The sequence below is a fragment of the Meles meles genome, chromosome 8 (genome assembly GCF_922984935.1).
Source record: "Meles meles chromosome 8, mMelMel3.1 paternal haplotype, whole genome shotgun sequence".
Lineage (NCBI taxonomy): Eukaryota > Metazoa > Chordata > Mammalia > Carnivora > Mustelidae > Meles > Meles meles.
In genome coordinates, this window is record NC_060073.1 from 105,822,085 (window position 1) to 105,835,401 (window position 13,317).

A 13,317-nucleotide genomic window follows, 5' to 3' on the forward strand; every position below is an offset into this window, starting at 1 on the left:
TAATTTCCACGAGAACAGGGATTTTTGTATTTTGTTTATTGCTATAAGGCAAGGGTCTAGAAAAAGTGCCTGGCACAGAGAAGATGTCATTAGTGGCTTTGGGGATCCCTGCGCTCCCCCATCTCTTGGGGATGTAAGGAGTAGGGAAGGGTGCATAGTCCCTGATGTCATGTGCTTATGTGGACACCCATGACAATGGCCATGATCTGGACGGTTCTTTGAGCCTCAGCCAGGAAGAGAGCTGCAGAGGTGTCCCGAGATCCCAGCTGTGTGACTCTCTGTGGTTGAGAGGGTCTCTCTGTGACTTCCCTGCTTCTCCTGGGGCTAGATATCATTTGGTTGCTTGCATGCCATGAGAGGGCACAGCAGCTCTCCAAGGCAGTCTGAGGCTCCATCTGGCACGGTGCTCCCTGCAGCCATCCTTCCTGCGCTCTTGTCTTTCTGGGGCTCAGTCCAGCTCTCTGGTCCCACAGCTCTGCCTGGAAGTTCTGTTGCCTCCCCAGGGCTCAACATCGGATCAGAGAATGAGAACTTCCTCTCTGGGACCCATTGACATCTTTTCAATGTTTTCTAGTGCTTTTTTCCCTACTTCTCTTTTAACCTCTTATTTTCTCTCTCTTCCCCCAGACTGGAGATCTTTCTCCTAGTATGATGAGGAAGGCAATCTTGCTTTGGCTCATCTCTTGTCTAAGTTGTGAATCCTTTCTATTTTGCTAAGGGCCTGGGCTTTTGAAATCAAAAAGTAGGAGGACAGACCCTTTCTTTCTGCATTTGGCACTCACTTTGCTGGGATGCTTTCATGGGAAGAAGGGCCAAGGGGCATGGGGGAGGGAAAGGCTTGGGCAGGGGAGATTGTGAAATATTTTAAAAGGACAGTCACACCGTGTGATACTGACAATGACAACAGCAACACTGTTGTAGTTCCCATTGTATACACTTAGTGTATGCCGAGTCTCCTAGCTGCTCTCTGCAATGCACTGCCATTAATCAGCACAGCAAGTCTACGTGTATTTATTACCATGCTTATTTTCCATAAAAGCAAATTGAAGTCTAGTGAGGGAAAGGGAGTTGCTCAGGTCCCACATTTTGCAAATGATGGGCCTGGGCTTTGGAAGCAAATCTGCTGTGCCACAGGCTAACTACTATGCCTCCTGGCCCCCTGGCAACACCCCAGAGCCCCAGGACCCTGGGCCACGGAGCAGGGGATCCGTTGATTCTTGCACACTCTTGGTGCTCATCCAGCAGGAGTGGCGCTGGCCTTCTTCTTCCTTCACTGGCCCGCCAGGTGGGTCTCTCCGTGGTGCTCCCATTGTCATCCTCTTTCTGCTGGCTTCCCTCTCTGCTGCTGGTTCAGCTTCAGGCTCATCTCACCTCCTTGGAGAGGTCCAGTCTCCCTCCCCTCTTCTCTCCTCCTCCCCACCTCTTGCCTCTCCCCTGCCTCCCTCCTTCCCTCACCTCCCTTCTTTCCTCCCCCCCACCCCCCACCAATCCCCATCATCCCTCCTCCTTCCCCTTCTACCTTGGTTTGGCTTTACAAATAAAATACAGATTTAGCTAAGAACTCATACCATAAAAAGGGAAGAAATGATATATATAAGCGGCAAACAGAATTTACGAATAAACACCCTGCCATTCAGCCCCCGGGCTTTGTGGGGAGGATACTAAGGATCTTCTGGTCTCCCCTCTTGGAGCCTCCAGGCTGCCCTTGACCACTGAGCAAGGCTGAGGAGAGACCTGCTAGGCTCTTCCCCGAAACTGCAGCACGATTTTCAATAAGCAGAAGGCCTGTGGCTTCAGGAGGCTCTCCCAGCTCCAGTCTATCTCTGTGGTCAAGGACTGGTACTTTGGATAAACAAGCTAACACTAAAAACTCGGGTATCTGATGCTGCTATCTTAGTGGGAGCCATCATGTTGATGGCAGTGGGGAGGGAGGGAGGAGACTTGGGCAGCCGACAGAGGGGGCCATGTCTCTGCAGGTGAGGACTCCATCAGCACCCTGGGCCTGATCCTCGGCGTGGGACTCTCGCTGCTGCTTGTGTCTGTCCTGGGCTACAGCCTGGCCAAGTGGTACCAGCGCGGGTACTGCTGGGAGGGTGAGTGAGTGCCGGACCCCGCCAGCCCAGCCCTGGCCTGCCCCTCCTCTCCTGTAGCAGTGGGCATGGCTGGGTGGGGCTGCACACCCTTCAGCATGGTATCATGCAAAAATATTTCCTGTGGTGGCTGCAGTGGTTGAAGATTTGAGTGGGGGTGGCAGAGCACTTGAATGGTTGGGGGTGGGGTACTGGGCCTTGACTGAGGGAGTGAGGCCTCTGCCTGCCCAGCTGGAGGCTGTCTCTCTCTTCCCTCAGAGCCCACCAGAGTCCATCCCCAAGGCCTGCATGGGCCTCGAGGCCAGGCTAGACAGGGGCCCCCCACTCTGGCTCCTTGTGCATCTCTCCCCCTGCCTGTGGGTCTTGGGGCCCTTTCCCAAGCTTGCTTCAGCTTCCACTTCCCTGGGAGTCTCCCCGAATTTGCTGCTGCCCTCCCAGCTCTGAGCCATATCAGCATTTCCCATGGGACCTGGGAGAGCTGGCAGGGCTTGCTGGGATCCCCTGAGGCAGAGGACATTTCTCAACCTGCAGCTGACTTCCATGGCTTCCATGAATGTTTGCTGAGCACCTACTATGTTCCAGTGTACTTTGCCTAATAGGATTTTCTTTAAAATTCAAAGTAAGGTTAGAATTCTTAGTTTTTTTATAGATGGAGCAGGAAGGCTGAAGTCACAGGGTTCAAGAGTGGTATAGTCTGGATTCAAGCCCAGGTCTGCTTCTTTTGGGACTGCCTCTTTCCCAGGGCAAATCATCCTTTAAGCATCCGTTAAAGGGGGGCGGGGCGATGCTTAGCCACAGGATCTGCCCCACAAAACTGGTGGTTCTTTCTGGGAAGATGAGCCTGCGGCAGGCAGAAGCCAATGAAGGAGCTTGGGACCCTCCCACAGCATCCTGAGGTCCAACCCAGCCACCTTGCTCCTCCCAGATCGGGTAAGGGAGCACCAGATACTCCCAGAAACATGAAGGACTGGTCTCCCTGGAGGTACTAACCCTCTCTTTTCTGATTGTCTTTCTAGGGCCTAATTTTGTCTTTAACTTGTACCAGATCCGGTGAGTAGATTCAGAGCAGATCTGGGTGGGGTTAGGTATGGAGCCCAAATGCCCTGTTTCTCTTCCTTGTCTCCTCCTCATGCTCCTAAGCAAACAAGAGAAAAGGAGGGAGCTGGGGTCTATTTAGAAAGTGCCATGAATAAAAACTTGAGCATGGCCAGGATTATGGGAGACCCTGCTGAAGGCAGTCCTCTTAACTTTTGCCTCCAGGCAGGGACCATCCGTACACTTGTCAGCTACTCGTCATTTTCTCAGGAAGAATCTATTGTTGCAGGTATCGTGGTATTAGTTTCTAGGGGGTTTGATGAACATAGTCTCTGTCCTTATGTATTTCACTGTCTGTGGTGGACACAGACTTGACTACAAATAATATCATCTCAGGCACAATGTGGTGTCAGAAGAGAGGAGCAAGTGGAGACCATCAGGGATTTAGGGAGCGGGGGTCAGAAAATGCTCTTGCTGCCCCCTTATCTGCTCGCTGCCCCCGGGTGGGCCTGCTCTTCATCTGGCCCTGAGACGTGGGCCAGCTCCTGTTCTGGAAGATGGGTTGGTTGAGGAGCCATGGCCAGGAAGTTCTTCCCATGCTCTGGTCTAGGGAGTTGGGCTCCCAAGGAGAGGCCAGGTTCTCAGCCCCCAAGACTTGATTGGATCATCTTTCTCAGGAATCTGAAGGAGCTGGAGGTGGGTCCACCCTTCACCATCAGTGGCCATGTCAGCAGTTTGGATGGTGGCTACATGAAGTTCTCTGACAGGCTAGTTTGATGGGGGAGTGTCAGGCTCTGGAGCCCAGGAGAGGTGAGTGGTGAGTTCCTAAGTAAATCTGATCCCCAGGTAAGGTCTTCGGATGGCACAGGTGCCCAAGCCTAACACCAGGGACTGTTCGGAAACCCAAGAGATGATTCGCGTCATCTCCTCCCCGGCCCCCCACCCTCTCTTCTCAGGAGTGGGTCCACGGGAGATGATCTCAGGGGCCAAGGCCCAGGGTCATGCTGTCCTCACCACCTGCAGACAGCAGACTGCTCCTTTCTACCTGGGCACCCAGTCCATGTCCTGCCTTTCTTTCCTGGGGACGTTCTATTTCTAATCAGGTAGCAGCCTCTAGAGTCAAGCTTCTATCTCAACCCTTTGCTGTGAATCGAAGGTTCTAGATGACCACTCTCTCCAAGAAGCATTACTCCAGAGTGTCATTTTTGAATGGAAGGCCCAGGAGCCATCTCTGCTTCATGGCCAGCTGACCCCTGGGTCACACCTTCCTTCCCCTCACTCCACCCCTCCCTCCTTCAAGCCCATCCCCTCTCTGCATAGCAGCTGCTTTTTCCCCAGCCACTTTCTCCCTCCAGAATCCCTCACAGACCCCCATTTTCTCTCTGAGCTTCTCTTCTGGCCTGAGAGAAGCCTCACCAGGTACAGTGGTTTAGAGGAATCCTTTCCAGGCCTCTCATCTCTTAATTGTACTCCTTTTGCTTTTTCTGCAGGAGGAGGCTCCTGGGGAGGCACCTGCCCCTCATGGGCTCCCCGGGCTGCCTTCAACCTCTGGGGTTTGTTGTGGATGAAGAGGAGTCACTCCAGGTGTACCGTAGGCCTGCAGCAGGAGGACCCCCAGGAGGTTCTCTGGACAGAGTCTGGTAGGGTAGCACTGGCTTTCTCCTACAAACAAAAAGACGGGCATTTGCCCAGGAGTAGAGACTGGTTCCCAGGAGCCCCCTGAGCCTGGGGAGGGGTTCCACGTGTCCTGGAGAACAAAGGCCTCCCAGCTCAGCCCAGTGTGGGCAAGGCATGCAGCCCCACAGGGGAGCTCTCCACGGGACATCCCCAGACACTTCCCCTTGAAGGGCGGAATCCAGAGGCCGGAAAACCAGTCATATCTTTAATAGGCAAAGTCATGTGGGAGTGGAGGTGATTCCAGATGCTGTTTTTAACCTTCCTACCAGAAGCCAACTTCCCCTAAGAGCTCAAGGCTGATCTTGGCCTTTGCCCTGCCCTGTCCCACTCTGTTGCTTCGTTCTGGTGCTTTCAACCTCCCCACACTTCTGTCTACCACTTGGCTTTGTTTTCCCTGCCGCTGACCAGCCTCAGTGCCTCCCAAACCATTTGGAGGTCAGTGCTTAAAACAGTCTAGAAATACGATCTTATTTTGTAGGCTTCCGTGATGGGTGGGCAGGGGTCGGGGGCAGAGAGCTCAGTCTCCCTGTGTTCTGCATTTCCTGTGCCAGGCTTGCCCTGTGATGGGGAGGGCAGACTAGAAATGGTGGGAGTCAGGGAGGGACCCACGCCAGGCTAAAAAAAAACCCAACTAACTAACTAACTAACAAGGGAAATCACGAACCACATGTAGGTTGGTGGACAGCAGCACTCTTTGCCTTGTGAGTCATCGTTTTTTCCTCTGGTCTTCCTTGCTGGACCTGAGGTGGTATCCACACCCAGATGTTGTCTTAGTAGGCCCTTAATGCAGTGTTTTTCCATCCAGAGAGACTGCACTCCCAGGGCAGCTGTGGATGGAGCAGGGCCTGACAGGGTCCAGCTCCTGCTGAAACCTGTAGTTAGAACTACCTGTCCATGTCCCAGCACCAAGGCCAAGAAGATGCAGGAGCTGAGGAAGGTGATGGGTGGGTAGGAGAGAAGTCTTAGTATTTGTCTTCTATCCTCACTTCCCCAGAGACTGGTTTCTTTCTTGCTTTGGGTTCTAGCCAGTTGTGAAGAAAGGAAAGGGTAGGGGGAAGGGAGGGAGGAAGGGAGGAAGGAGAAGGGCCTTACCAGCCCCTACCCCCTCACTTCCTGCCAGGATCTGGGGGGCCATTCTTCCAGCGTGGCCAGGCTCTGACTTAATAAACCGAATCTCTAAATTTGGAGATCTTCATCTGGGCCCCAGTATTTCTATCCTTGAGTTGGTGAGTGTGGGGCAGAGCCCCCCATAGCTTCGGATCCCTCCCTCTCTTGAAGGCTTTATTGGGAGAGCAGCGAGGAGTGGGGATGGGGTGACTTTGACATCCTTCTTTGGATTTTAGTGCTGAGGGCTGGGCCCCATTCCTTAACCCATGGGATGTCCAGCCTCAGCGAAACTCTCCATGATGCCCCTTCCAATATGGATCCTGGGGCTGCAGCCCATAGGGGGCCATTCTGGCTCCCTGAGTATGCTCAGGACTCTGAGACCTTGGGGAAACTTGAAAGGATGGGGCCCAGGGCCCAAATGGTCCCGCCCCAGGTTTGGTGGCTTCAGGTAGGGACACAGGGACAGCTGCTGAGGGCTGGGAGAATGGAGGGTATTTCCCATCCTTGGGAGCGGAACCGAGACTGGGCTACTTCCTCTTTCAGGGTCCTCTGACGTGTTCCCTGTCCCCTGCACCACCTCCTTGTTTTCCTGACTTCCGCACTCAGTCCTGCTGGTGAACACAGCATTGCCCTTCACCTCAGGCCTCTCCCGAGGATACAACATGTTTTCATTGAGAACTTCAGAGATGATTCAGGAACAGGTGCCTGGAGATCTGGCTGCGGGTCTGGTTGGGCTGGGCAGTAGGACCCATGGCCATGCCAGCACCTTCCCTAGACCCACCCTCCCCTCTTAGCTGTTTTTCTTTGCCCTGGCCCCAAGAGCTAGGAGGCAGTCTGGAGAGCCAGCATTTCTCTGGGCTGCCCACTCCCAGTCCCTGTGCCACCCTGTTCCTCTTTAGTGTCTTTGCCAGGGCTTCCCAGAATGCCACCTCCCTCCCCGCTGACCCCTCCCGAGCCACAGCTCGTCTCCATGGTTGGCTCAAGTGTCCTCCTCCTTGTGGCTTTCCTCAGGACTCCAGACTCGTTACCACTCATTTGATCCTGATGGCAAGTGGCCATGATTCTCCCATTTGCACTATCCCCCCTGCCAGGATGAGCCCTCTGTGGACAGGGTTATGGCCCACAGTCTTCAGTAAACGCTAAAAGGAGGGCCCGTAGGGAGGTAGTCAGTAACGGCCTGCTGAGTGGAGTAGAATCCGCACTGTGGTGACGGAAGGCTGCCTGGTCCTGGAGAAAGATGTCCTGGTGACCTGAGAAGGAGCAGGAACTGCTTGCACAACACACAGTCTACAGAGAACAAATTACTTTCGTGTGCGTTACTGCGGCTTGAACCTTGTGGCAAACTTGTGACGTGGGCACCATCGCTGGCAGCATATTGCATCTGGCGAGACGGAGGCCCAGAGAGGTAGCACGCTTTGCCTAAGGCTGCACAGCCACCGACAACACTGAGGCCTGAGGAGAGAGTGAGGCCTCACAGATGCAGCCTGACCACAGGCTTAGTGGGATGAGGATGGAACCCTGGAGAATACAGTCTGGTCTGGACCTGCCCTGCTGTGCTCTGGGGCCGTGGGCTAGTCATTCACCACCATGGGCATATATTGTAGCATCTAGATATCGAGGGATAGGATTACTTGTCCAAGGCTCCTCTCTTTACCTGAAGGAGAAAAAGGACCTTATCTGTTTGTGTGCTTACTTATTTATTTATTTATTTAATTTTTTAACTTTATTTGAGAGAGGGAGAGAAAGAGAGTAAGAGAGAAACATAATCAGGGTGAGAGGCAGAGGGAGAGGGAAAAGCAGACTCGCCTCTAAGCAGGAAACCCAGCACAGGACTTGATCCCAGGACCCTGAGATCATGTCCTGAGCTGCAGGCAGATGCTTAACCAGTTGAGCCACCCAGGCACCCCTGTAGCTTTTTTAAAATCTCTATATTCTAAGTGTCTAGCATAGGACCTGGCACATAGTCGGTGTTCACTGAACAAAAGATAAAAGTACAAAGTATAGTGATAACTTTCTCGCTTAGGAGGTGACAAGGCGACCACTGTGGTTCCTTTAGACTCTGATGGTCTAGGATCCAAATTATTCCGTAGCCTTTCTTTGACTTTGGATAAATCCAACCATCATCTAAGACCAGACCGTTCCCAACCAAACCCTTCTTTACCAGCAAACTGATGTTTCCTGAATACGTACTAGAGTGCTGGGCAGGGGCTCTGTCTGCAGGCTCCCTTCATTCTCACAGGGAGGAGACAGAGGATCAGGGGCCAGTGAAACGATGTGCTGAAGGCCAGGCAAGAATGGGTTTTCTTTATAATGGTTTGTCAGCCCCTTACAGCCGCTGTCCAAGTTTGCAGCTTCCCGGCCCGCAAGGAAGTAGGCCCCTCCCGCTGGCCTCTAATCTCTTTTCCGGGTCCCCTGGTGTGGTGAGAACAGCCCTGTCCTCAGCTCTGGGCTTCTTGCTGCTCCATTTCTTATTCTTTTATTATTTTTTTAATATCCCTTTGGCCACCAAATCGTCAAATTCAGCCCCTTTATGTCAGCTCAATTTTCACTTCCCCAGGGTGACTTCCTTAAGACTGGTGGATCTTGTTGTCTTCTCACTTTTTTTTTTGTTTTGTTTCTAAAGACTTTATTGGTTTATTTGAGAGAGAGAGAAAGGGAGAGAGAGCACAAGCAGGGGGAGGGGCAGAGGGAGAGGGAGTAGTAGACTCCTGGCTGAGCAGGGAGCCCAATGCGGGGCTCAGTCTTAGGATCCCGAGACCATGACCTGCTGAAGGCAGACACCTGACAGACTGAGCCCCTCAGGGACCCTGTTGTCTTCTCACTTTTAATTACAAATACTCTATGGCTTCTGTAACTGAATTATTGAGTATTCCGTTGTATTCATTCATTCATGCAGCTTCTGTAATATGCCAGGAGCGGCTAGGCACTGTGGAGGCGGCCAGTCTCTTGAGATTAACGGTGCTCCCTCCTGTTTGATGGGTACTTTCTGCGGGAAAAATTCAGGTCTTCTACCTTTTCTGAGTTCTCTATGGTAGCTTATATGGTTCTGGCCATAGCCAGGAATGGCTCAGGAGATTATGTTGTATATTTCTCAGTCTCTTCAGGGAATCTTGGGCTTTACTTTATCCCTGGTCTAGTCTTGGGTGCTCTGAAAACCAAGGCTTCTGCTTTTCTCTGCCCGTCCTCAATCATGTGTAACACTGCAGCCGTCATCAGATGCAGGTCTGGACACAGAGCACCCCACAGTGACTTTTTCTGTCTAATGGCTACCTGAAGAAATGGTCAGACCCAGGAAGAGGCTGGGCCAGTGAGGAGGGGGCTGTGGTAATGATCTTGTCTCATGCCAGTGGCCAGGCAGGGGCCAGCATCTGGAGTGCCCTCTCTCTGCCCCAGGAGTCTAAGAACCTCAAAGTGGGAGCACATAGGCGTATCACTACTATATTTAAAAAATTGCTTAGTGATCAAAAGCTGTCGAGAAGCAGTGAGATTTAAGCAGATCTGGTACAAAACAGGAAGCCAGTGGCCTGGTGAATTCTCACATTTGGAGACCAGAAGTGAAAATGTTTTGTCTGCCCAGAGTAGCAACAGGCCAACAAAACAACAGGTGGGGCGGCGCTGGAGACCATGACCTTGGTGGGGTCCCTGTCTCCTGGATTTTTACCTGCAGGGCTATGGGGGTTTTCTTCCCCTCCCCCAAAGCCTCAGGATAAGGTTTTTCATATATAAGCAGGGAGCCATTAGGAAGGAGATGAGGGGGGTATATACAGAGCCTCACGTTCTGTGGTAGCCCTGGTAGCTGTGCGGGGTGGGGGTGTACCCAGGTGCCTTGTTTGGGTAAGGCTGCTGTCGGACTTGAGGACACCGAGTTCCCTTCCAGCTGTGAGGCTATCGCAGAGTGTGGGTGACTTCAGTTCCACAGGGCTGAAGGGGGCAGGGGAAGAGGTAGTGGAGTCACCTGTGCGTGTGTGTGTGCACGCGTGTGTACACTGAGTCGTAACCCACGGAGAAGGATCTGTACTGTTGCCTGCTGTATCCTCAGAGGGCCTGCCCATGGCAGATACTCAATGAATGTTTGCTAAAGGAGTGAATGACCGTGTACTGAATATTTTCATGGTCCTTTGCCTTCTTTCCTGACCACATCCCCTGCTCTAGGCTTCCTGTTTGGTCTCTAGCCCCAGGTCCCTACAATATTGAGGAGCTAGAGGGTAAATATCACAGGGAAAGGAATGATCATGGTATAATATGACTAAGCTAAGAAGATGACAGACCTGAAGATAAAATTTCAGTCAAATTTACATTCAGCCTGCTTTCTTTAGGGCTCAGTTTAATGTCTCCCAAGGAAGAACCCAGCTTCAAGCTACCATTGCCAGCCTTGCCATGGTCATGCTTGGATATCCTACTTCAATGCCTTTCATAGGCTTTTCTCACAAAGAATCCATTCGTTCATGTGTTCATTCTTCATCACATTTACTGAGCACTCTACTGTATGTTAGGCATCGGTTGGGTGTGAAGAACACAGGGATACAGAGGTCAGTCAGTGAAGTTTCTGCTTTCTAGAGTTCACAGTTGAACAAATGCACATTCAGTGATACGTTCAGTGACAGCAGGATGCCCGGGACATTCAAGAGAGAGGTCAGACCGAGGAGTGCTCTTTGCAGTTGGCTGGGAAGACGGAGGCCCAGAGTTGACAGGACATGACTGAGCGGGCTGAGCTGAGAACCCACCTGTCCCGAATTCCAGGCCAGCCTAGTGTTCTTTCCACTGCATGGGTCTGTTGCCTCTTCCTCTTTGTCCGTGAGGCATCTCCAGACCAACAGCCTTGCCGTGGGAGCCTATCTCTGGACTCGTCCGTTAGTCTGAGTGTCTGGTCGATGCACCCATCATGTGAGGGTCCTGTGGCCATCAGTGCATCCTGCCACTCAGGCCTGCTAGACTGCCTTGGTCCTCCTGTCGCCCTGGGTTTGAATGGTGGGCTCAGATCTTATAATATCTCAAGTTTGGGGAGAGTTTCTGAACCTCATTTAGCATAATTTAATAAATCTCACTTCATTCCTTTCAATTCAGTCCAAAAGTGTGTGTTGAACCCCCTGGGTGGGTCCCATGCCCCAATGACCCCAGGGAACATCTCCCTCACAGCATGAACAGCAGATGCCCCAGTGCCCTGCCTCTCATCCTTGGCTCCACCCCTGATGCCAAACAGTTCTGAATGGGCTCCCACTTCGTGCTGACAAATCTCTTCTCCAGTGCTCACTGCACATCACTTGCTAACCGCCCTGGCTCGTTGTGTTCTGGGGGGACCCGTTCAGCCCCTAGCACCAGCAGTCTGAGAGTGTTAACACCTCTGGGAGAAGCCTCAGCCCACTCAGAAGCTGCTGGATCAGGACTTCTCTTGTCAATGCTCAGGGGACCATTGGAAGAAGCCCCTACCTGCTCCAGGGATCAAGGCCCAGTTGCTCCCAGCAGGACCAGCTTGATAACATATTCTTGCTTGGGTTTTTTCTTCTCCTGGTTTCTCACTCTTGTTCCCTGGGATCACTTTCCAAGCAAACCACCTGCTCACAACTCCTTGAATTGTGTTCTTGCTTCTGGGGGGACAGTCTAGGCTAAGACTGCACTTACACCTTTGTAAGCGTACCCTTATTTCTTTATTTACTTGCTCTTTCATTCAGCAAATACAAACCATCTGCTAGGCTCTTGGTTGTGGGACTGGAGGACTGAGCAAAAGAGAGAAAGTCTCTGCCTTTATAGATCTTCTGCTTTATTGCGAGAGAGAGGCTATGAGCAAATAAACACAAAGAGGTCCTAAAACTTCAGGTAATGAGTGCTCTGATGGAAAAAAGCTGGGGATAGGGATGCAATGGAGACAGGATATTTGGATAGGGTGGTCAGCAAAGACCTCCCCAAGGAGGTTGCGTTTGAGAAGACACTTGAATAAATGACCCGAGGTGGCAATGAGCTTGAAGCAGGGTAGGCAGAGGGGAGAGTACAGGAGGTGGTGTGTGGCGGGTGGGCAGATACTAACTCATTGGGACTTTGCCTCTCATTTGGACCAGAAACAAAGGAGAGGCCTTTCAGCCAGGGAATAACGACCTGAATTGTATTTTATAAAGATCACGCTGGCTGCTGTACTAGACTAAGCATACTTTATGAATCATACCCTACTAGACTAAGGCAGCAGGTGTGGAAGCAGAGGGACAGTAAGGGGACAGTCATCAGCATCCAGGTGGCATTTAAAGTCATGGACTGAGGCACTGGGAGAAGGGTAGTGTTTAATAGACATCACATCAACTTCTTCTCTAAAGGCGTGAGCTTCACAAGTCAGTGTGCGGGGTGGGGGGGACACCTGTACCTTATCACCTGTAACCTGTTTACTAAAGCAGGACCCTGGGAATTAGCATCCAGAGCTTCCTGGCCTTGGGGAGATGCTCAGGAAAAGAAGCACCCCTCATATGACTCTGATGTAGGTGGTCCTTTGAGAACTGCCCTTGGGGACAGGTAGATGGGAATGTCAGGCAGTGGAGGGCAAGGAATACTGCCAGCATCATGGTGACCAGGCAGCAGGATCCTCAAGGATGTTTCTCTTCTCTCCAGGGCCATCATGAGGCCCTGACCTCCATCAACGACTCCTTCCCTGTGTAGGTAGAGGTGTATGGGTGTGGCACCCTATTCCCAGACCTTTGCCAATCATGTGCCAGTCTGCTCCAGGCACCCTTACCCGTGTCCCCTTGGGAGCGTACACCCTGTACAGAGCAGCTGCGCCTTTGTGGTGGGTTGCAGCATGAATGAAGCTCCTGGCTGGGGTCTGCAGGATGGGTGCCGAGCACAGGCATGGCTCCAGTCACTCTACAGGGATGGTAGCCTGCTTTTCTTCTAGGCAGAAGGTCCACAGCTGAGTATTCTCACTGCAGGTGGGCAGCAGGGAGAGTGGCCGCTGCCACCTCCATGTCCTCATCTCCTTACCCAGGTGTGGGCTCTCCCATCCAGTGGGGCAGTGGGAGTACATCCAAACCCTCAGCTCTGAGCCCTCCCCTATTGCCAAGCCTGCCTCACCAATGCTGGAGGACTTTTTTCTTGGGTGACTTGGCATAGGGAGCCAGAATTCCCCACCTCCCCTCTGCATGTCTCCTTTCCTCGTGCATATTTTACTTTCTTCCTCCTCCTCCACGCTGGAGTGGGATCAGTGCCTCTCTCTCTGAAGCCTGCCATTGAGTCTCGCCAGTGCTCTCTGCAGAATGTCTTTTGAATCTGTCACCTGCTCTCCATTCCTGCTGTCCCTGCTCAGTATTGTCATTGAATAGGATTACTGTATGAGCCCCTTGTGGACTGAATGTGTCCCTTCCAAATCCGTATGTGGAAGCCCAGACTTCTAATGTGATAGTATCAGGAGGTGGGGCCTTTGGGAGGCTAT

General features: G+C 52.2%; 1 protein-coding gene across 1 annotated transcript in view; it reads left to right on the forward strand.

The window, feature by feature from the left end:
- SMIM35 (small integral membrane protein 35) overlaps positions 1–3,919 on the forward strand; it is a 46,724-nt gene extending 42,805 nt beyond the window's left edge. Inside the window, exons 2-4 of the mRNA XM_046017312.1 lie at positions 1,977–2,093; positions 3,107–3,140; positions 3,803–3,919. Of these exons, the coding sequence (XP_045873268.1) occupies positions 1,977–2,093; positions 3,107–3,140; positions 3,803–3,902 (251 nt within the window). The 3' untranslated portion in view covers positions 3,903–3,919. The remainder of the gene's footprint in view (positions 1–1,976; positions 2,094–3,106; positions 3,141–3,802) is intronic.
- Positions 3,920–13,317: the final 9,398 nt, after the last annotated feature.